The sequence below is a fragment of the Pseudopodoces humilis genome, chromosome 2 (genome assembly GCF_049639895.1).
Source record: "Pseudopodoces humilis isolate 2021_Gansu_Grassland_sample_001 chromosome 2, ASM4963989v1, whole genome shotgun sequence".
NCBI lineage: Eukaryota > Metazoa > Chordata > Aves > Passeriformes > Paridae > Pseudopodoces > Pseudopodoces humilis.
In genome coordinates this window covers 33,844,256-33,861,607 of record NC_142201.1, presented here as the reverse complement: position 1 = coordinate 33,861,607, position 17,352 = coordinate 33,844,256, and the positions used below count along the sequence as shown (strand labels likewise).

Sequence of the window (17,352 nt, the reverse complement as noted above, 5' to 3'; positions counted from 1 at the left end):
GTTCCTTTATCTAGGATTCCAACGACTCAGCTGGAAGCAACATTAATCAATATAACTTTCTTGATACTGACTCTCACCACTTCTGAATATTTTTAGCTGACATTTGAAGCACTATGTCAAATAGATCATGTCAAGAAAGAACCTCAATAAGCTCCCACTGAGCTACTTGCTGCTGTAGCTGTACCTTTTTCTGGAGTTGCCCTCAGGTTTCTGTGAGTTGATTATCTCTTTACTACACTGCAGCCTCCAATAGAGACTTCACATTTGCCAGGTCTCAGGAATCATCAATGGTTAATAAAGCAAGGTTTTTAGTAAAAGCCTCTCTCAGAAAGCACAGTTTTTGTCAGAATGGTTATTTCCAGCTATAGAGTTTCCCAGCACCTGGCTGGGCTCTTTGAGGGACTGACTGGTTACACTGCTCATGGCCTATGACCACACAAATTAAAGCTCTTTTTTTAACAAGATACGAGGTTAAGTGACACCAACTGGCACCTATGTTTTTTACTCTAACCTCCTGCATCAGGGCTGTCTTGCAACAAGATGCTTGGAATAAACCATGCAGGTGATGAGTCAACAAGCAGGAGTGTGCCTGAACCCACTCTCTGCCTGTTATTAAACAGTAGAGATGTGTCCACAGTTACTGGCTGAGTTGGCCTGGCACCTCTTCAGCCCTTATAGTAACTCTTCACAGAGCCTACTGTCAATCTATCCTCTGCCTTTCTGGGCATTTGTTGCCATTTCTTCACTTTTTCAATGCTGTACTTTTGTGAAATTGCCTCCCTGTACTTGCAGCTTAACGAAAGCAAGCATAAACACTGCGGTGTGGGTTCTTTCCTGCAGCTGCTGAATGCTACTACGCTGCTTAAAATAAATGGGCTAAAGCATGAACTATTGCATCTGCCAAGAAATATCTATGTAAACCAGACAGTGAAAGCATGGGTCTGCTTTGCAGACTGCAAAACTGAAACTAATTTTGCAGAATTACAGATGATGCAAATAAGACATCTGCAAACAGAACATTTTTAAATAACTTACATTTTGCAGAAACTGAAGCTCAATAGTTTTTTTGGTTTTTTCTTCTCTTTTTCTTCTAGAAGACTGCTTCTTCAGCCTCTAAACCTGTCCAAGCAGTTGCAATCTGTCCCTGGTTCTCATGTTTCTTTCCTTATATTTTGTTTATATTATAAAAATAGCAAGAGTCATTGAATGAATGTTCTCCTTTCCCTAAGCTGAAAAAAAAAAAAAGAAAAAAAATTAAAATCCAGCCCTTACTTGAAGTGGATCACAGTTTAGTTGCAGGGAGTGGTGGGGGTTGGAGGTCAGAAGATATTGTGCACTACAGAAATTAAGGTCATGACATCTAGAGTAGATACAATGGATTCAACTCATGGAGAATCTATGCACTAATGTTCTCACCCAGACATCAATTGAACTTCAACTTGTGATATGTGATTTTCTTTATGTTACAGTAACATAAGAGGTGTGATAAAGAATAGACTACAGAGCAATCTGGACAGTTGGGATCAATGGGTCAAGGTCAATGGTGTGAGGTTCAATAAGGTGAAATGCCAAGTCCTGCACCTGGGTCACAAGAACCCCATGCTGCACTACAGGCTTGGGGCAGAGTGGCTGGGAAGCTGCCCAGTGAAAAAGAACCCAGGGGTGCTGGTTAACAACAATCAGTGCTACGATTTAATTGGCATGGTGGTGTTTGCTCAAAGGTTCCATGACCTTGAAGGTCTTTTCCAAGCTTAATGATGCTATGATTCTAAGTATCAGAAAACCATTCAGCAGGGAAAAGTCCTAAGACGGGAAGAAGTCAGACTGGTAAAACATGATGATTTGGAGGGAGGCAAGGCTTTTCAGAAATTAATTTTAATGGATTCAGTGCATTCAAGGAAAATCTGTCAAACTAAAGATTTTTTTTTAGTTGATTAATATAGGATTTATGTCCTTAATTTCTGTTTCAACATATTCTTTTTCTCACTTGACATTTCTCCTCTAGGTTTTCAAGCCAAGTGTTCATGATATGATCCAGCTGGCTTACAGGGATCAACTACCCACTTGTAAATAATGGTTAAAAACGAATCCCACTTGGACGCTTTGACACTGGCAATGCTCCAGAATAAAACCATCTCCATCACCCTCCCAGTTGTGTACACAGTGGTGGCTCTGGTCAGCATTCCTGGCAACTTGTTCTCCCTTTGGGTTCTCTGTTGGCACATCAAACCCAAAACACCTTCTGTTATCTTCATGATCAACTTAAGCATCACGGACCTCATGCTGGCCAGCTGTTTCCCCTTCCAGATTTCTTATCACCTCCAAAGCAATCACTGGAGATTTGGCAAGACCCTTTGCAGCCTTGTGACAGTGATGTTCTATTCCAACATGTATTCTTCTATACTGACCATGACCTTTATCAGCATGGAGCGGTACATGGGTGTGGTACACCCCTTGAAGTTGATCAAGTGGAGAAGAAAAAGATATGCCTTGGCTGCCTGCCTAGCCATGTGGCTTTCCTTGCTACTAGCCTTCTACCCACTAGAAACTACAGACCTGACCTATGAAGTGAAAGAATTAGGGATTATAACCTGTTTTGATGTCCTAAAATGGGATATGCTGCCCACCTTTGCAGCTTGGGTAGCCTTTCTCCTCACTTTATTTGTTGTGCTGTTCCTGATCCCTTTTGTTGTAACAGTTGGATGCTACATTGGTATCATTAGGAAACTAATTCAGACATCAAGCAGATATGGTAATAGGCAAAAGACTAGATCCATATACCTGGCGACAATTGTCCTTCTGTCCTTCATCACTTGCTTTGCCCCCAATAATTTTATCCTACTTGCGCACATGATCAGCCGCCTATTTTACAGCAGCAGTTTGTACCCTGCCTACAAGCTCACCTTGTGCCTCAGTTGCTTCAACAATTGCATAGATCCCTTCATTTATTACTTTGCATCAAAAGAATTTTACCAGAAATTCATGCAAATGTTTCGCCCTAAGGTACTGCTCAGTGACAGTTTGGAAAACAGAAGGGAAAGTTTATTCTCTGGCAGAACCATGTCAGCCAGATCCATGTCAAGTGGACCTATGGATGGGTTAGAGGGAGTAAAGGTCAATTTGCAAAGGCAGGAAAGTGTTTTCTAGCTTTAAATATTCCGAGAAGAAAGACATGTGAAACTCATGAGTAGACACAGAAAACATTTCCTTATGAATGGCCATGCTCAAAATACCTTGCTCCAGTGCCAGAACTCAAGCTGCACTTAAACTGCATTTCAGAATTTTCTGGTCAGAAATGGAAGTGCTAAAGGAACTGAATTTATTCAGGAAGGCACTGAAGCAAATCAAACAAGGTTAGCCTGGAAATAGCCTTGCTGCATAAGACCAAAGGACAGGTTTAGAACAGTTCCTCTCAGGTTGTATGATAGTTAACCAAAGACTTGTGATTCTCAGTGAATGTGAAAAACTACTGTACATGAATTAGAGCACACACAAAAGCTGATTTGGGAGTAAGGGAATTGTTTTTCTGAGCAATGTGCTAAGCTTTGTTTTCATTTTTGGTTTTTGTTTTTTTTTTTATTATATTTCTTTCTCTCTTGTTGTATTTTTATAAAAGAAAGAATAAATGTAGCATGGCATTTTACCATTAATACATAATGCACAGCCACTGTGAAATCACCACAACACTCACCCAACTGCTTATCGGAGTCAAACCACACTGACACTTGAAAAGGTTAAGTTGACTCATATTATTTATTTCAATCTTATACAGCAAAACATCTCATACAATGAAAGGAAAGCTAAGAACGTTTGCAAATACTTCTGTATTTCTTGAAGTTATTAATTTCTCAGGACTGTGGGGAGCAGTTTATTTAAGGAAATAGACTTTCCCACATTAACCTATTACAGTACCAATGCTGCTTGTATGTGGTTAGTATGAACTGGCCATTTTCACCAATTCACTGTAGGCTACACCTAGAAGAACCATCCCCCTCAGCAGAATTGAGCTTTAAATAGCGCCTGGGGAGTTTTTCTTCCTTACAGAGATGGTGTAGATTATGAACCAGATTTTCAGCTGGATAAATGAAAATTCAACCACAGACTGGAGAGTCATTCTGTGCCAGCAGAAACCAGCTGAAAACCTTTCATGATGGCCAGATGTCAGAAATGGACTTCTTTCAGGCAGGCAAGAATAAAGAAGAAAATAAAGAGGAAAATAAAGCTTGAGAATGCGAGCTGTACTAAACATCCTGAAAATAAGTTATGGCGGGTGGGTTGAGCAGTCCTGTGTTTGGAGCCTTTCTCTGAAATATCTTTCTACAGCTTACATGTTGTAAGTACATTATAGAGCCATGTTTAATTCTTCTCACATCTCAACAACTGCCTGTGTGCTTGGAAAGACAACTGCTACAGAACATGCACTGGGGACAGACAAAAGACAAGTTTTTCCTGTAGTATTTACAGCTTTTTACCTACATTTCACCCTCATTGACAGAGGAGAGACACAAACCACCTGAGAAGACCAGACAAGCTCCCCACACAAGCAAGACAAAGCTACACCATATCCTTTTGCTGTGCTGCAACTCCATCCAACACTGAGGAGGAAGGTGTCTGCAGCATTGCGGACAGTTAATTCAGACATCTCTTGCTGCACTGATTCCTGAGCTCCTGTGCCTAAGTAATAAGCAACACCTTAAAAGGCCCTTAAAATCTGCTGTTTTTCTTTGGGTATCTCATCATTGAAAAACAATTTTCCATTACTAATCACTATTAATTTCTTCCCAGTAGAGGGTGTGAAAACTATAAAACACGCAGTGAGATATTTGAATGTCCTATCTTCTGCTAAGGTATTGTCAGGTTTTGGAGTAGAATAAATGTGAGTGGACGTAGCACTAATGTTTACAAGCCAGTGTGAACATTCAATGCTTTGTGGCATTTCACAGTGTTAGTTTTAATTGATCTACACATTTTCTGTGTACAGGGCCAACCTTAATGATATGTAACTCACCTAAACCCTCCAATTAATTTGCCTTGAAGCTATCCTTCACTATTCACTTTCATATGATTCCAGCTTTCTCACTATCACAATTGTTTGTTTTCTGTATTTTGTTGTGGCAGAAAATTTTTTGAAGTTTATACTGAAATCTCCCTCCTTTTTCTTTTTTTTTAACATAGGAATATTTTTTATATTGAAAGCCTTTATTTCTCCTGCATCTAATGCAGACTTCATTTTATCTTGAACATGGTCCTCAAGTGCATAGTCCCTCCTAAAATATGCTGCAAAGTGCTTGAACAATAACTGACACAAAATAGAGCCAAAAGGGCAGAAACCTTGCACTTTGGACATCAACTGCTATATTTTGAAGAATAGTGAATTGCTCCTTTTTCAAGTGAGAAAAGGTGCTCACAACTGTGTGAAAATGTTGAGAATTAAGAGAATAAATTATTATCAAAAGAGGCCCATCATACTGTTCTTTGATCCTGGAAATATATCCTTATGGAGCATCATAAGAATAATGGCTTCTACCCTCCTTGATTATGAGTGTAAGTTGACATGTATACATATAAATATATATACACATAAATGTACACTGCAATTTGTAAGGTTATTGAGAAGTTCATGTCCATATTACATTCAGTTTGGGGAATATGGGCCCTGGGCAACTTGCTTACTTGTAAGCATTACTATGTAGTTAATGAAATTTTACTGAAAAGACAAGAATGTGAAGGCTTCTGTTTGTTATTGGGGTTGGGAGGGGAGTTTATGTTTGGTTTTGTTTTTTTAATTACTGTATATAAATTTAACCTATGAAAGTGGCTGAACTTTTTTGTACATATGATGATAATTAAAAAAAATAAAAAGAACATGATTTAAGAGTCATTCCTGTGTTTTCACCTGCCATGCACAAAAAACTTCCAAACATAGAAGAGGGCAGGGAAACCAAGTTATGAAATAAAACTAATCTGTTTCTCATTGTTATTGCAGACTTTTTCTGTTTTTTTCAGATTTTTTTCCAGGATAGAGATATATATTAGAAGTTGGCATTGTCACAGACCCTTCATACAAATTTTAAAAGTATCAATGTTTTAATGAGGCGTTGGCTAACTTGAATCCTCCTTTTCCTTGCCCAAGAGGTGCACCGATACATACATTTTTTAATTTCTATGCATTTCTGAATGAACCTCGAAGTCAGAGCCATTCCCACCTCCAGCCTGGAGCAAGGCATTGGAGGAAACTGGGGATGGACAGTCAGAGTCAGTAGTCATGGAATCATACAATCATAGAATATATCAAGTTGGAAGGGACCCACAAGGATCATCGTTTCCAACTCCTGGCCCTGCACAGCACCATCTCCAAGGGTCACACCATGTGTACTGGAGTATTGTCCAAACTCTTCTTGAACTCTGTCAGGCTGGTGCTGTGACCATTTCCCCAGGGAGCCTGTTCCAGTGCCCAGCCACCCTCAGAGTAAAGAATATTTTCCTAATATCCAACCTAAACCTCCCCCAACACAACTTCAGGCCAATCCCTTGGGTCCTCTTCCTGACGTTCTCTTTCTTCAGAGAGAAGAGAACAGTGCCTGCCCCTTTTCTTCCCCTCACAAGGAAGTTGCAACTGCAATGAGGTCTCCCCTCAGTCTCCTCTTCTCCAGGCTGAACAGACCAAGTGCCCTCAGCTGCTCCTCATAAAGCTTCACTTCTACACACCTCACTATCTTTGTAGCGCTCCTTTGGATGTTCTCTAAGACTTCGTGTCTCATATTGTGGCACGGAGGACACCAGCACAGAGAAAAGCAGGACAATCACCTCGCTCAACCAGCTCACTATACTGTGCTTCCATAAATGTTCCTTAGACTGACTATGTCCCATTTTGGGTTCACTGTCTTTTTGGCTTCATATACGCTGATATATGAGAGGGTCAGAAATTATCCTGAAGTCAACTCATCACTTTTTGTCATTTTTCCTAGTTCAAAGTGTTTAAAATAGCATGAGGTCTACATTGATACCAGTTGGGGTGCTATTTCTCTAAGGCGATGGCTAAGGTATATGCTACCCAAAGATGGGAGGGATAGCACAAATGCTTGTGTGTGAAATTCAGTGTTGGTAAGTGTGAAGTAATGCACACAGGGAAATCTATGCCCAGCTTTGTGTATAAAATGATGTTGCTTGTCAGCGACTACTGTGAATCACAATCTGTAATTCCATTCATTAGCTCAGCATCATAGAAATCCATAGTTCACCCATACCTAGTTTACTCTCTGCACTTCTGGCCTCAGTCACAGATAGGATCAACAAGGACTAGGAAAGGTCAAGGTAAGAGCATATGGTATGCTCTAAGAAACTAATTTAAAATCTTAGAAGTTAAACAGTTTAGGACTGTTCATCTCAGAAAAGAGACAATATAAGGTAGGTAGGAAATAGGCCTACGAAATCCTCAATGAAATGCAAAAGCTGATTTGGATGACTTACACTGCCTTTGCCCAATAATTGATGAACAACATATTGAGCTAATGAGATCCAGGCTTATAACCAGATAAAGTCTGTATCTCTTACAACACACAGTATAATTAAAAAACACTTTGCCAGAATGTTGTGAATGCACATAGTGCACTGCTCCAGAGAAACTGGAAAATAACATGGAAGATAAATCCACTGTAGGCTACTAAACAAGCAAACCACCACAGGCCCAGGAAGAGCCTGAGGACTAAAATTGTCAAAGGCTGGAGGAGTACTAAGAAGAAGTCATGGTATGTGATTGCCCTGTTCTCCCTTATCTTGATTTTCTACTGTTTGAGGTGGGACACCATAAACAAGACAGCCCCTTGGCTCTGCTCTGGTCCATCTCACACTCCCAGTTAAGGCCTGCCAAAACCATCTTGGAGCTCGGCCTTCTCCACCATGCCTGCTGGGGTGCTGCCAGAGGGGATTCAGTAGTGAATTCAGCCTGCTACCATCTTGGAAGTGGCAATTCCACAGTCAGGGGAACCTGAGGCATAAGCTTATCATCTGTCACGTAGCCCTTTTGACAGGTCACAGAATCACAGGATGGCTGAGGCTGGAAGAGACCTCTGGAGGTCACCATGTCCAACCCCCCAAGTGATCTCTCACGATCAGGTAAAGATGAACTTTTGTCTTGCCCTTCCACAAATCTCTCTAGGTGCTTGTAACAGTTCATCCATTTTGCTTCAAAACACATAATTATTAATTCAATTTCTGACACATTTTCTTACCTCTGGTCTCATTTTTTCCATCACCTATCTCTCTCAGAGGCTGCTGCTGTTGGAGCTGACTAGCAGAAGACCTTCTTGTCCACTTGGGGCAGGGCAATTCCCTGTTGCTGTTTTTTTTTACTTCTCAGGCTGCAGCCTAGTCTACTCTTTTAAGCTCACAGCTGCATTAGTAAAGAGTACAATTCTCTGCCATGATTTGTCACAAATACATTGGCAAATACACTCTAGTGTACGTTTTCTGGAAAAAAAAAAGTAACAAAATATTTTTTAATGACCTGACAAATTCCTCTAAAAAAGATAATTTAGGATACTATGACCTGGAAAGTCCATTAAAATAATCAGTTTATTGGTAAAATTTTTAGATGTACCTAAAGTCACAGTTCTTTTACGTGTCCCAAAAGAAAATTCTAATATAAAATAACTCTCACAAGAATGGTTAGGATATAAGCCTTGGTTATTGTCCTTAGTAATTAAATACATCCTGAAAAAAAAACCTCAAAACAACCAGGAATCTTTTATAGGAATAAATGTACTTTCTTCATTTATGACACAGTTCATAGTCTCAAAAGGAGTTATTGAAAGCAAAATTTCAGTCATACTATTCATTTTTATATACTGGGATTACTTTAATTCTGGATTAAGTTTTGCAAGTGTTTTCTTCTTGAACCTATAAAGTGTAATTATGGAGTGCATAATAGAGTGGAGCATAATGCTCAGTTGAAATATCTTTTTTAAAGCTTTCCTTTTATTTGACAAAAAAACCCCAACCCTGCATAACTGAAATCTGGACTGCCATTGAACTTCTGGTCTTTCATTACTTAGCTGCAAGTTTTCTAGTATTTAGGAAAGGAATTAAGGAATAAAGTCTAAACAGCTGTAATATGTTATCAAATGAGGAGGCTCTCAAGCCTCTTTAATTATAAAACATGAAGTTCAGAGCTGTCAGACAGAATACCTTTCTAGCTTTTAGCATAAATAAATACCTCAACTCCTTTCTTGACTGTCTTAGCTCATGATGATGTCTTGCAGTCAGTCTTCTGCAGACATTTTCAGCACAGAGACACTGATGGTTTTCTTTCCCCAGTTTCTGCACCACTTCCCACATGACCTGGCTCTGGCATGCCCCAATTTGCAGAAAGAAAAGTTCCCGTTGTCCTGCTGAGAGCTACTCAGTCTAATTGACCTTTGGAGCTTTTCCTAGTATGTCCCACGATCTTAACTGCTGTTGTTGTATGGTGAAGTACCAAGAAAATAGAGAAGTGTTTTGTTGAGTGCCTTAAATCTGGGGAAATTTTAAGGTCTTTCTCCCCTGCTGTGTGTCTGAGCAGCTTTATCAAAGGAGAAAGGACAACAGACTTACATGAAGTATAAACAGAATCAAGCTAGAAGTAACTTCTGTAGCAGCTGGGCAGAGAAATACTCTAAGTAACTGCAGAGAGACACAGGAAGTTAGTTTCTGCAATAGGCTATCTGCAGTTAGAGAATGTCTGTAAATAGTTTTCTTCATAAACAGCCACTTTCATTTTAGAAACATGGCGCCTTTTCAGCAGAAAAGCTGGAACCAGCAGTAAATCCCCAGATCTGTGCTGTAAGGAAAGGAATGTGATTAACAGACAAATAAACACTATCGAGATACAGAACAAACATCTCACAGAGTGACTCCAACCTCTGGAAATGTGGGCTTACCATGCACAAAAAGTGTAACTTACCTGATCAAGTGTTGCCCTAAGCATCTTATTGCTTGGCAGCATGATGACTGATGACTGTCTCCTTCATCTCCTAAACAATACCTGCTTTGTTTTTTGATTGCATTCAGACATCCAGATGTCAGTAGATCTCTGTATTATCATAGACACACATTTCAAAAGAAATGCTGGTATCCCACAGCTGTTACCATCTACATCTTGGCAGCTGTTTTTGAATTTTGCCATCTTAATGCTTGTAACAGCAGGTTACAATAATATTCCTGGGGATCCCAGCAAGCACTTAAATAGGCTGTGGGTCTTTTTTACCTCCCCAAACTCACACGGCTTCAGAAAATAAAGGAAAATAAGTTAATGTGTTCATTAAAGACTCTTCTTGCCATTTACCTTTAAAAAGTCTGCCCACATTCTCAGTTAAAAACTCTCTATGGAGTGCAATGGCTTTTTCTCCCTCAAAAATTTCAGCACCACAAGACCTCTGACATGGTTTCCCCAGTTCCATATTATTATCAACATGCTGACATTTTTTCCTTTCCCTATTTCATCTTACATTCCATAGTATCTGCAGAATTCATTGGTATCCCACCTCATTTTGATGAGTAATGCAAATTGCTCTGTACGCTTTCACATAAAGTGTCCATATGAAATTTTTTTTTTTATGTCCAATTTGAAATTTTTAAAATCTCTAAATGAGTACAAAAATAACTTAAAATACAACATTTAATCTTTCTTCAGTTGATACATCTGATAAAATTGAGATGAGAGGAGACATAAATATGACAGTATTTATTTCCATATTCAATAAAGGTATTTGTTTCATAGGGTAGAATTATTCCTGTTCTTATAACCATGAAAATTTGCTGGAGGAGCCTTAAGATCTGTGGCAATCATATCTTAGCATTTATTAGCGTGCTTATGGTGTCTCTTTATCGCTCCAGTCTCAGTGCATCTCTTTCAAGATATTGCTAGACGTATTGCTATTCACATCAGCTCTGACTGTCCCTAAAAGTACACATCTGCACGCACAGATATGCATCCAGTGCTCTGCCTGAAGATGCTGAGGGTAGACCTCATGGAGGTTCACAGCTTCCTCTAGAGGACAAGAGGAGGGGCAGGCACTGACCTCTTCTCTATGTTCACCAGTGACAGGACCCGAGAGAATGGCCTGAAGCTGTTCTATCATGTAATTCTTAAAATTAAAACTAGGAGTGTGAGCGTTTAGGGTGTGTGGTCTTTAATTATTAGAAGTTACAGCATTTTAGAGGTACTTGAAAGTTAAGGTTCACGATGAAATACGTAAGAAAAAGACGGGACGCACTGCCCTCCGGTGGAGATTCAGATAATAAATACAAGAGCTCCACAGATGTTCGTGACCTTGGAGCCACAGAAGATACTTTCTGGAAAAACTGGGATTACAATTGAGCTAATTAATATTCTCTTCTCTGCACCTTATTTTAATTTTCCCTAACTTCCTGCCGTTGTCTTTGGAGCCATCATTATACTGTGCAAAAAGAAGGAAGACTTATTTTTCCAGACTTAGGCAACTATATATTTGTATCTTACATCACATATGTGTACATATATTTTTTATAAGCACACACACATAGATAACATGTGCATGCTGCATATATAACATATATATTATTTATATGCACATTTTCCCCAAAATATTTTATGTACTTGTTTATGCATTTTTCTAATTTAAATAACACAGAACCAGTGTTTTTTTATAGCCTGATACACAGCCTCTTTTTGTCTAGAGACTAGGTAAGTGTTAACTGAAGTGAGACCAGGGCAGTGCTGTGATTAAAGGTGGAATGTGCAGCAAAAACCAGACATAAGACTTCAAGAGAGGCTCATGGATTCAATAAAATACACTGGCTGTCAAACACATGAACACACAGATATCTAGGGATGCTGTCAGCAAACACTTATCCTCCTGTCCCAGAGACTACAGGGTTATTAGACTCTGCTCAGTCTTCCCTTCTGAGGCTGCTTGCTGGCCTCAAGATTACAGCACAGAGAAAGAAAACTGTAGACCAGAAGCTGCTCTCAGCAGCAGACATTGGCTGTGGCAACAGCGGGGAAAGTCTGCACTGGCAGCACGTGTAACTATAATGCTGTTTCTATGCTGTGTAAATCAAGATGTGCTTGCAGCACTCTGTACTGGAGGAGGATATAGCACATATTTGATATCAGGTAGAAGCTAGTAGGAAGGAAGCATTCTTTTCTTTCTTCTATCTTGTGTTGCTGCTGTGGACCTGGCAGCTCATCCTCTTGGCCAGCACAGGCACAAAATCTGTCATTCTGTGCTCCTCTTACTAGGATTCAGTTGTCTGAATTTTTTTTTTTTTAAGGCTCTAGGCTTCTCTGATTTCCAGTATCTTTTCTGTGGCAGAGGTCAAAAGAAAAGTAGTTACTTTGAATTCCTGACATCCTTTCTTCAATTATTCTTGGAAGGACACTTTTTACACTATTTAAATGTGCTGGACAAGAATGACTCTTTGGGGCTTGGATAATGATTTCTGTATTGTTAAAAGTTGCTTTGTGAATGGCCATGTCCTCCTCCTGCACATTGCTACATCCATGTTTGACAAGCTGCTTTCCTTGTCCCAGGAGATGGGCATGGAGCTGCCTGACAAATGGGTTGGTATTCTTCTGGTACTAGTTATACTGTATTCCCTCAGCAGTTGTGAAGTTTCTTCACAAGAAGTATGATGTGTTTTGATAACTATGCTATGAAGACAAAGATCTTCAAATTAAGTGTATGTAAAAACATTTACAGGGATATTACTTATCCTACAGCCTGTGTATTTAAATCTGATTTAATCTGACTTCCTGTGTCTCTACAAAATGTCCCCATATGACTGTAGTACTACTCTACTTCAAATAGAAAGGAAATTCTGGGAAGTGGCCACCTAGGGACACAGAGATATTACAGGCCTTCCAAGCTGGACAGAAGAGGAGGAAGGAGCATTTGGACCTGAGCTGACAAATTGATAGGGATTCTTAAATATGGCCTATGAGAACATAGAGCTGTGCAGTAAGACTGTGAAAGAAATCTAGGGTATCTGCTCTGAATGCACTCCCTGAGTCTGGAAAAATCTAGAATACCCCTTCATAAACCATGTATCTAGTTGAATGTGTAAAACAATCTTAAAACATCAAGGAGATGGAGTGCTATATGAAGTAAATCTGCTCAGAAAGCTGCTAGCTAAATACAAGCTGTATATAAAAAGACAAAAATAAAACATAGGATGGGGAATGTTAAATGACGCCATGTTTTTAAACAGTTACTGATGATTAGCTGATGAAACAGAATCCATCTGCAAATAACTAAAGATCTTTTGCCCTACAGTAACAGAAACAACAGGTATTAATTACTTCTTGAATTAGGCAGACACATTAGACTATGGCAAGGATTTTGGTGGCAGAAAAATGTTCCTTGGAAAGTACAAGTGTAAGTTCTTTGAATTGATGAGGTTATCCTAGAAAAGTCAAATTGCCCTGTGAAAGGTGAAATGCTCATTCCCTTTACAGATAATCCCCTACAGTTCACTAATTTCCTCACAATGGAAATGCATTGTTCCCCAAACAAGATGATCCTGTGCTTGCACAGGTGGCTCAGGCAAATAATACATCTGGGTTGAAATACATACACTCATCACAGTACACACAAAAGCAGGCACACAAACTTAATGATCACAGTGTTCTTTACATGCTCGAAGGTGTTGCTGTGATGGCCACTGAGTAAATGCATAGACAGAAAAGCAGAGAAGTCCAGAGCTTTAACTGCGGTTTTGCTTCTGTTCAGAATACTTTGGATATTTGAAAAAGTCAATAGTTTCATAACCAACCTTGGACAAGCTAATCTTTGACTAGCACATTCAGCCACGACACAAACTTTCCTGATAACTGCTGGTGTCATTGATCTTCCCCTCGGTCAGCTCGCTGCAGCCTCACCCTTGCTGTGCCTGGCTTGCGAGGCCACCACGGAGCAGTTAACAGATCTCCGTCAAACCTCTCCCAGCCGTGGCAGCTTCTGTGATGTGGTTTAGCTTTTCTCACAGGGTTCTTTAGTTTGACATTTAGACCAGCAGAAATAACATGTAAAGATGGTAAATGAAAACACATATTTCAACAGGTTTGTGGTTTTGTCTTTTAAATAAGCAAAATCACTATTTTCCATGTAAGTTTAACAGAATAACAAATTTTGTAATTACCACTCCTTAAAAATAATCTAAGAGGCCCATCTCATTTTCTTCAAGTAATAAAACCCTTTTGGTGGTCTCTGGTTTCAGGCATGGTCTTAACTTTCATGGAAAATATATTGAAATTCCATGTTTCCCATTTATTTGTTTAAGTTTCAAAAAGCCTGTTGCGCAAAGCAGAATTCAGTTAAGGGAAACAAATCAGGCTTGTTTTACTCTACAGTTAATGGGATGTCACACCTAAGGAAGAGGAGTTATGCTGGGTGCATCTCTAAAGGCTCTACAGGTGTCTAGAGACAGATCTGTCTTTGTTCCTCTCGCAAAACAAGCTGTCAGGAGCAGGTGTTCTTTCATCTCAAGTCTTTCCTTTATGCATACACACAGATTGGGATGGAGTCACAGCTTCATTGCTCTGTTGCTATACTAGCCAAACTATAGTGGAAGACTGAATAAAATGAGGAAAAGAAGAAAATCTGGCCTGTTGGTTTGATATGTAAATCTTTGCATTATCATCTTACTCCTCTGGAGTGTCTGACTTTAGTTTATCATACTTGCTTATATTCAACACAAAGTGAGGCATAGTATAGAAAGATAACCCTGGATAAGAAATGTGTACCAGATTCAAGGAACATCCATACAATTGTAATTTCCCTTTCTTTGTTAGTAATGCAGTCACATTGAAATGTACATATATTAGGATTTACATTTATGCTAAACTTGCAGAGTTTAACATTTTTTCCCAGTCTATAAATATAAAAAATATTTATTCTCAGAGGAAAAACTCCACTTCTTTTCTGGTGTGTGCCAGGAAACATAAGCTTCTGTTACTTGATGAGATCCTTGTCCTTTTATTCCATAAAAAATTATATTAGTATCATAAGAAAGATACTATGGTTTTCATTTCTGCAATATCTTTCAGACCTGTCATTTGCAAGGAGCAGTGTCACACTTCACAGCCCTGAAAAAGGACCAGTGAATTTGTTCAAACACATTCTAGGACAAGAATAGACTATTCCTTTTTCACACAGGCCCTATTTTCCTCCCTGGCTTTCCAGATATCCCAAAAATATTCAGTATTGTGGATTTACAGAGCACAGCTGTCTACATTCACAGTTGTACTTAACCTAAGGTTTTTATTTCTGTTTTCAATTCAGCATAATTTCCCTAGGTTCTTCGTGTTTTGTAATTACTTGAGAAAAAATATCTTTAAATTTTCAATTCTGCTCTCAAGTCATCATCATCACTTAAAAAGAAAAATTAAAAAAAAAAAAAAAATGAAGTTAAAACCTTAAATCCTCATGCCTAGGAAGATGTACAAACTGTCAGGTTATGGTGACAAATGGCTGATCCCCATGCACCATGACAGAAGCAGGAGGCCCAAGCCTGAGGGGAGCTCCAGTAGGCCCATGAGACCAATAGAGTCCCCTGTCTGAGCCCCTCTAGGTGTCACAGGAGCCCTGTCCAAGTTGTGCTAGTAGTGGGATCCACATATACAATAGGTAGGTGGGTAGGTAGGGGGATTTGTGTGCATACAAAAAAGCTTTTCATCCTGATCAGCCAGAGGGGAACAAAGAGACTCCTGATGCTGTTTGTGCCTGTGTGAGTGCTTAGTGTCCCTGTCCGTGTTGCTGCATGTGGTTTTCCATGTCTCCAAGTACACATGCTATACAGTGTGTGCATGTCTGCCTGCTGGCAATGGAATACACACTGACCCTGCTAGGGGCACGTGGGGCATGGGACTGTGGCAGTCTCACCTCCACTGGGCTGTCAGATTTGGCAACCTCTAACACAAACCATGAAATCACACAATGGGAAAGGTTGGAAGGGATCATCTGGTCCAAATTCCTTGCTCAGGCAAGGCCATTCTAGAGCACATTGCACTGGATTGTGTCCAGATGGTTCTTGAATATCTCTAGTGTGGGAGACAATCTCTCTGTTCCAGTGATTGGTCAATCACACACTAAATTTCTTCTCCAGACTTGGGTGAAAATTTCTGAATATCAGTTTCTGCCTGTTGTCTCTTGTCTATTGCTTAGCACTACCGAGAAGAGCCTGGTTCCACCAATGAGACACGTGGTCCATGAGATAGGTGTCAAAAGATTTGAATATGCAATGCAAACTGCTGCTTTAATGACTGGATATATTTTTAATGATGAAGGATGCATTTCACTTTCTTCCAAGCCAACTGAGAAAGCATGCATCATCACACTATTTGAAAGTAATCTGCGTTTTTATGTTCTTTTTCTACTTTTTCACTTAGAAGGCCAAATAGGGGATATTTAAAGTTTGTTGAAAATGTAACAAGTGATGATGACAATAGTCACAGAACCATAGAATGGTATGGGCCAGAAGGGTCCACAAAGATTCTTCTGAATATCTAACCTAAATTTCCCCTCCTTCAATTTGTACCCCTTACTTCTCGTCCTATCACTACATGCCCTTGTGAAAAGTCCTTCTCTGACTTCCCTGTTTTTGCCCTTCAGGTACTGAAAGGTTGTTATGAGGTCGCTATGAAACCTTCTCTTCTCCAGGCAGAATAGCCCCAACTTTCCCAGCCCATCTTCATAGCAGATGTGCTCCAGCCCTCTGATCAACTTCATGGCCTCCTCTGGACTTGCTCCAACACTTTCATGTCCTTCTTATGTTGGAGTTCCTTCTGAGCTAAGAAAAAGTGGTAACACCTCTTTTCCAAATGCTTCATGCCAGCATTAGTGAAGAAGAAGGGATAGGACATTAAGCATGATGTGCGTCCTGTACACGGCACTGGTGAGGCCATGCCCTCAGTTCTGTGTCCAGCTCTGTGCCACTCCATACAGGAAGGACATTGAGGTGTTGGTGTGGATCCAGGTAAGGGCAATGGAGCTGCTGAAGGGTACGGAGCACAATCCTAAGAGGGGCAACTTAGGGACCTGGGGTTGTTAAGCCTGGAAAAAAGAAGGCTCAGGGGTGACCTTGCCACTCTAGAACTCCCAGAAAGGCAGCTGCAGCCGGGCAGGTTGGCCTCTTCTTCCAGGCAACCAGCGACAGGACAAGAGGAAATGGCTTCAAGCTGTGCCAGAGAAGGTGACATGGGGAAGAATTTCTTCACAGACAGTGTGATTTGATACGGAAATTGAATGCCCAGGGAGGTGGTGGAGTCACCTGTAAACAGGTGTTTACAGAAAAGCTGGCACTTAGTGCCATGGTCTATTGACATGGTGGTGTTCA

At 40.0% G+C, this 17,352-nt stretch overlaps 1 protein-coding gene across 1 annotated transcript in view; it reads left to right on the top strand.

Moving 5' to 3' along the window:
• P2RY8 (P2Y receptor family member 8) overlaps positions 1–5,851 on the top strand; it is a 33,503-nt gene extending 27,652 nt beyond the window's left edge. Inside the window, exon 3 of the mRNA XM_014252780.2 lies at positions 2,006–5,851. Within this exon, the coding sequence (XP_014108255.1) occupies positions 2,074–3,147 (1,074 nt within the window). The 5' untranslated portion in view covers positions 2,006–2,073 and the 3' untranslated portion in view covers positions 3,148–5,851. The remainder of the gene's footprint in view (positions 1–2,005) is intronic.
• Positions 5,852–17,352: the final 11,501 nt, after the last annotated feature.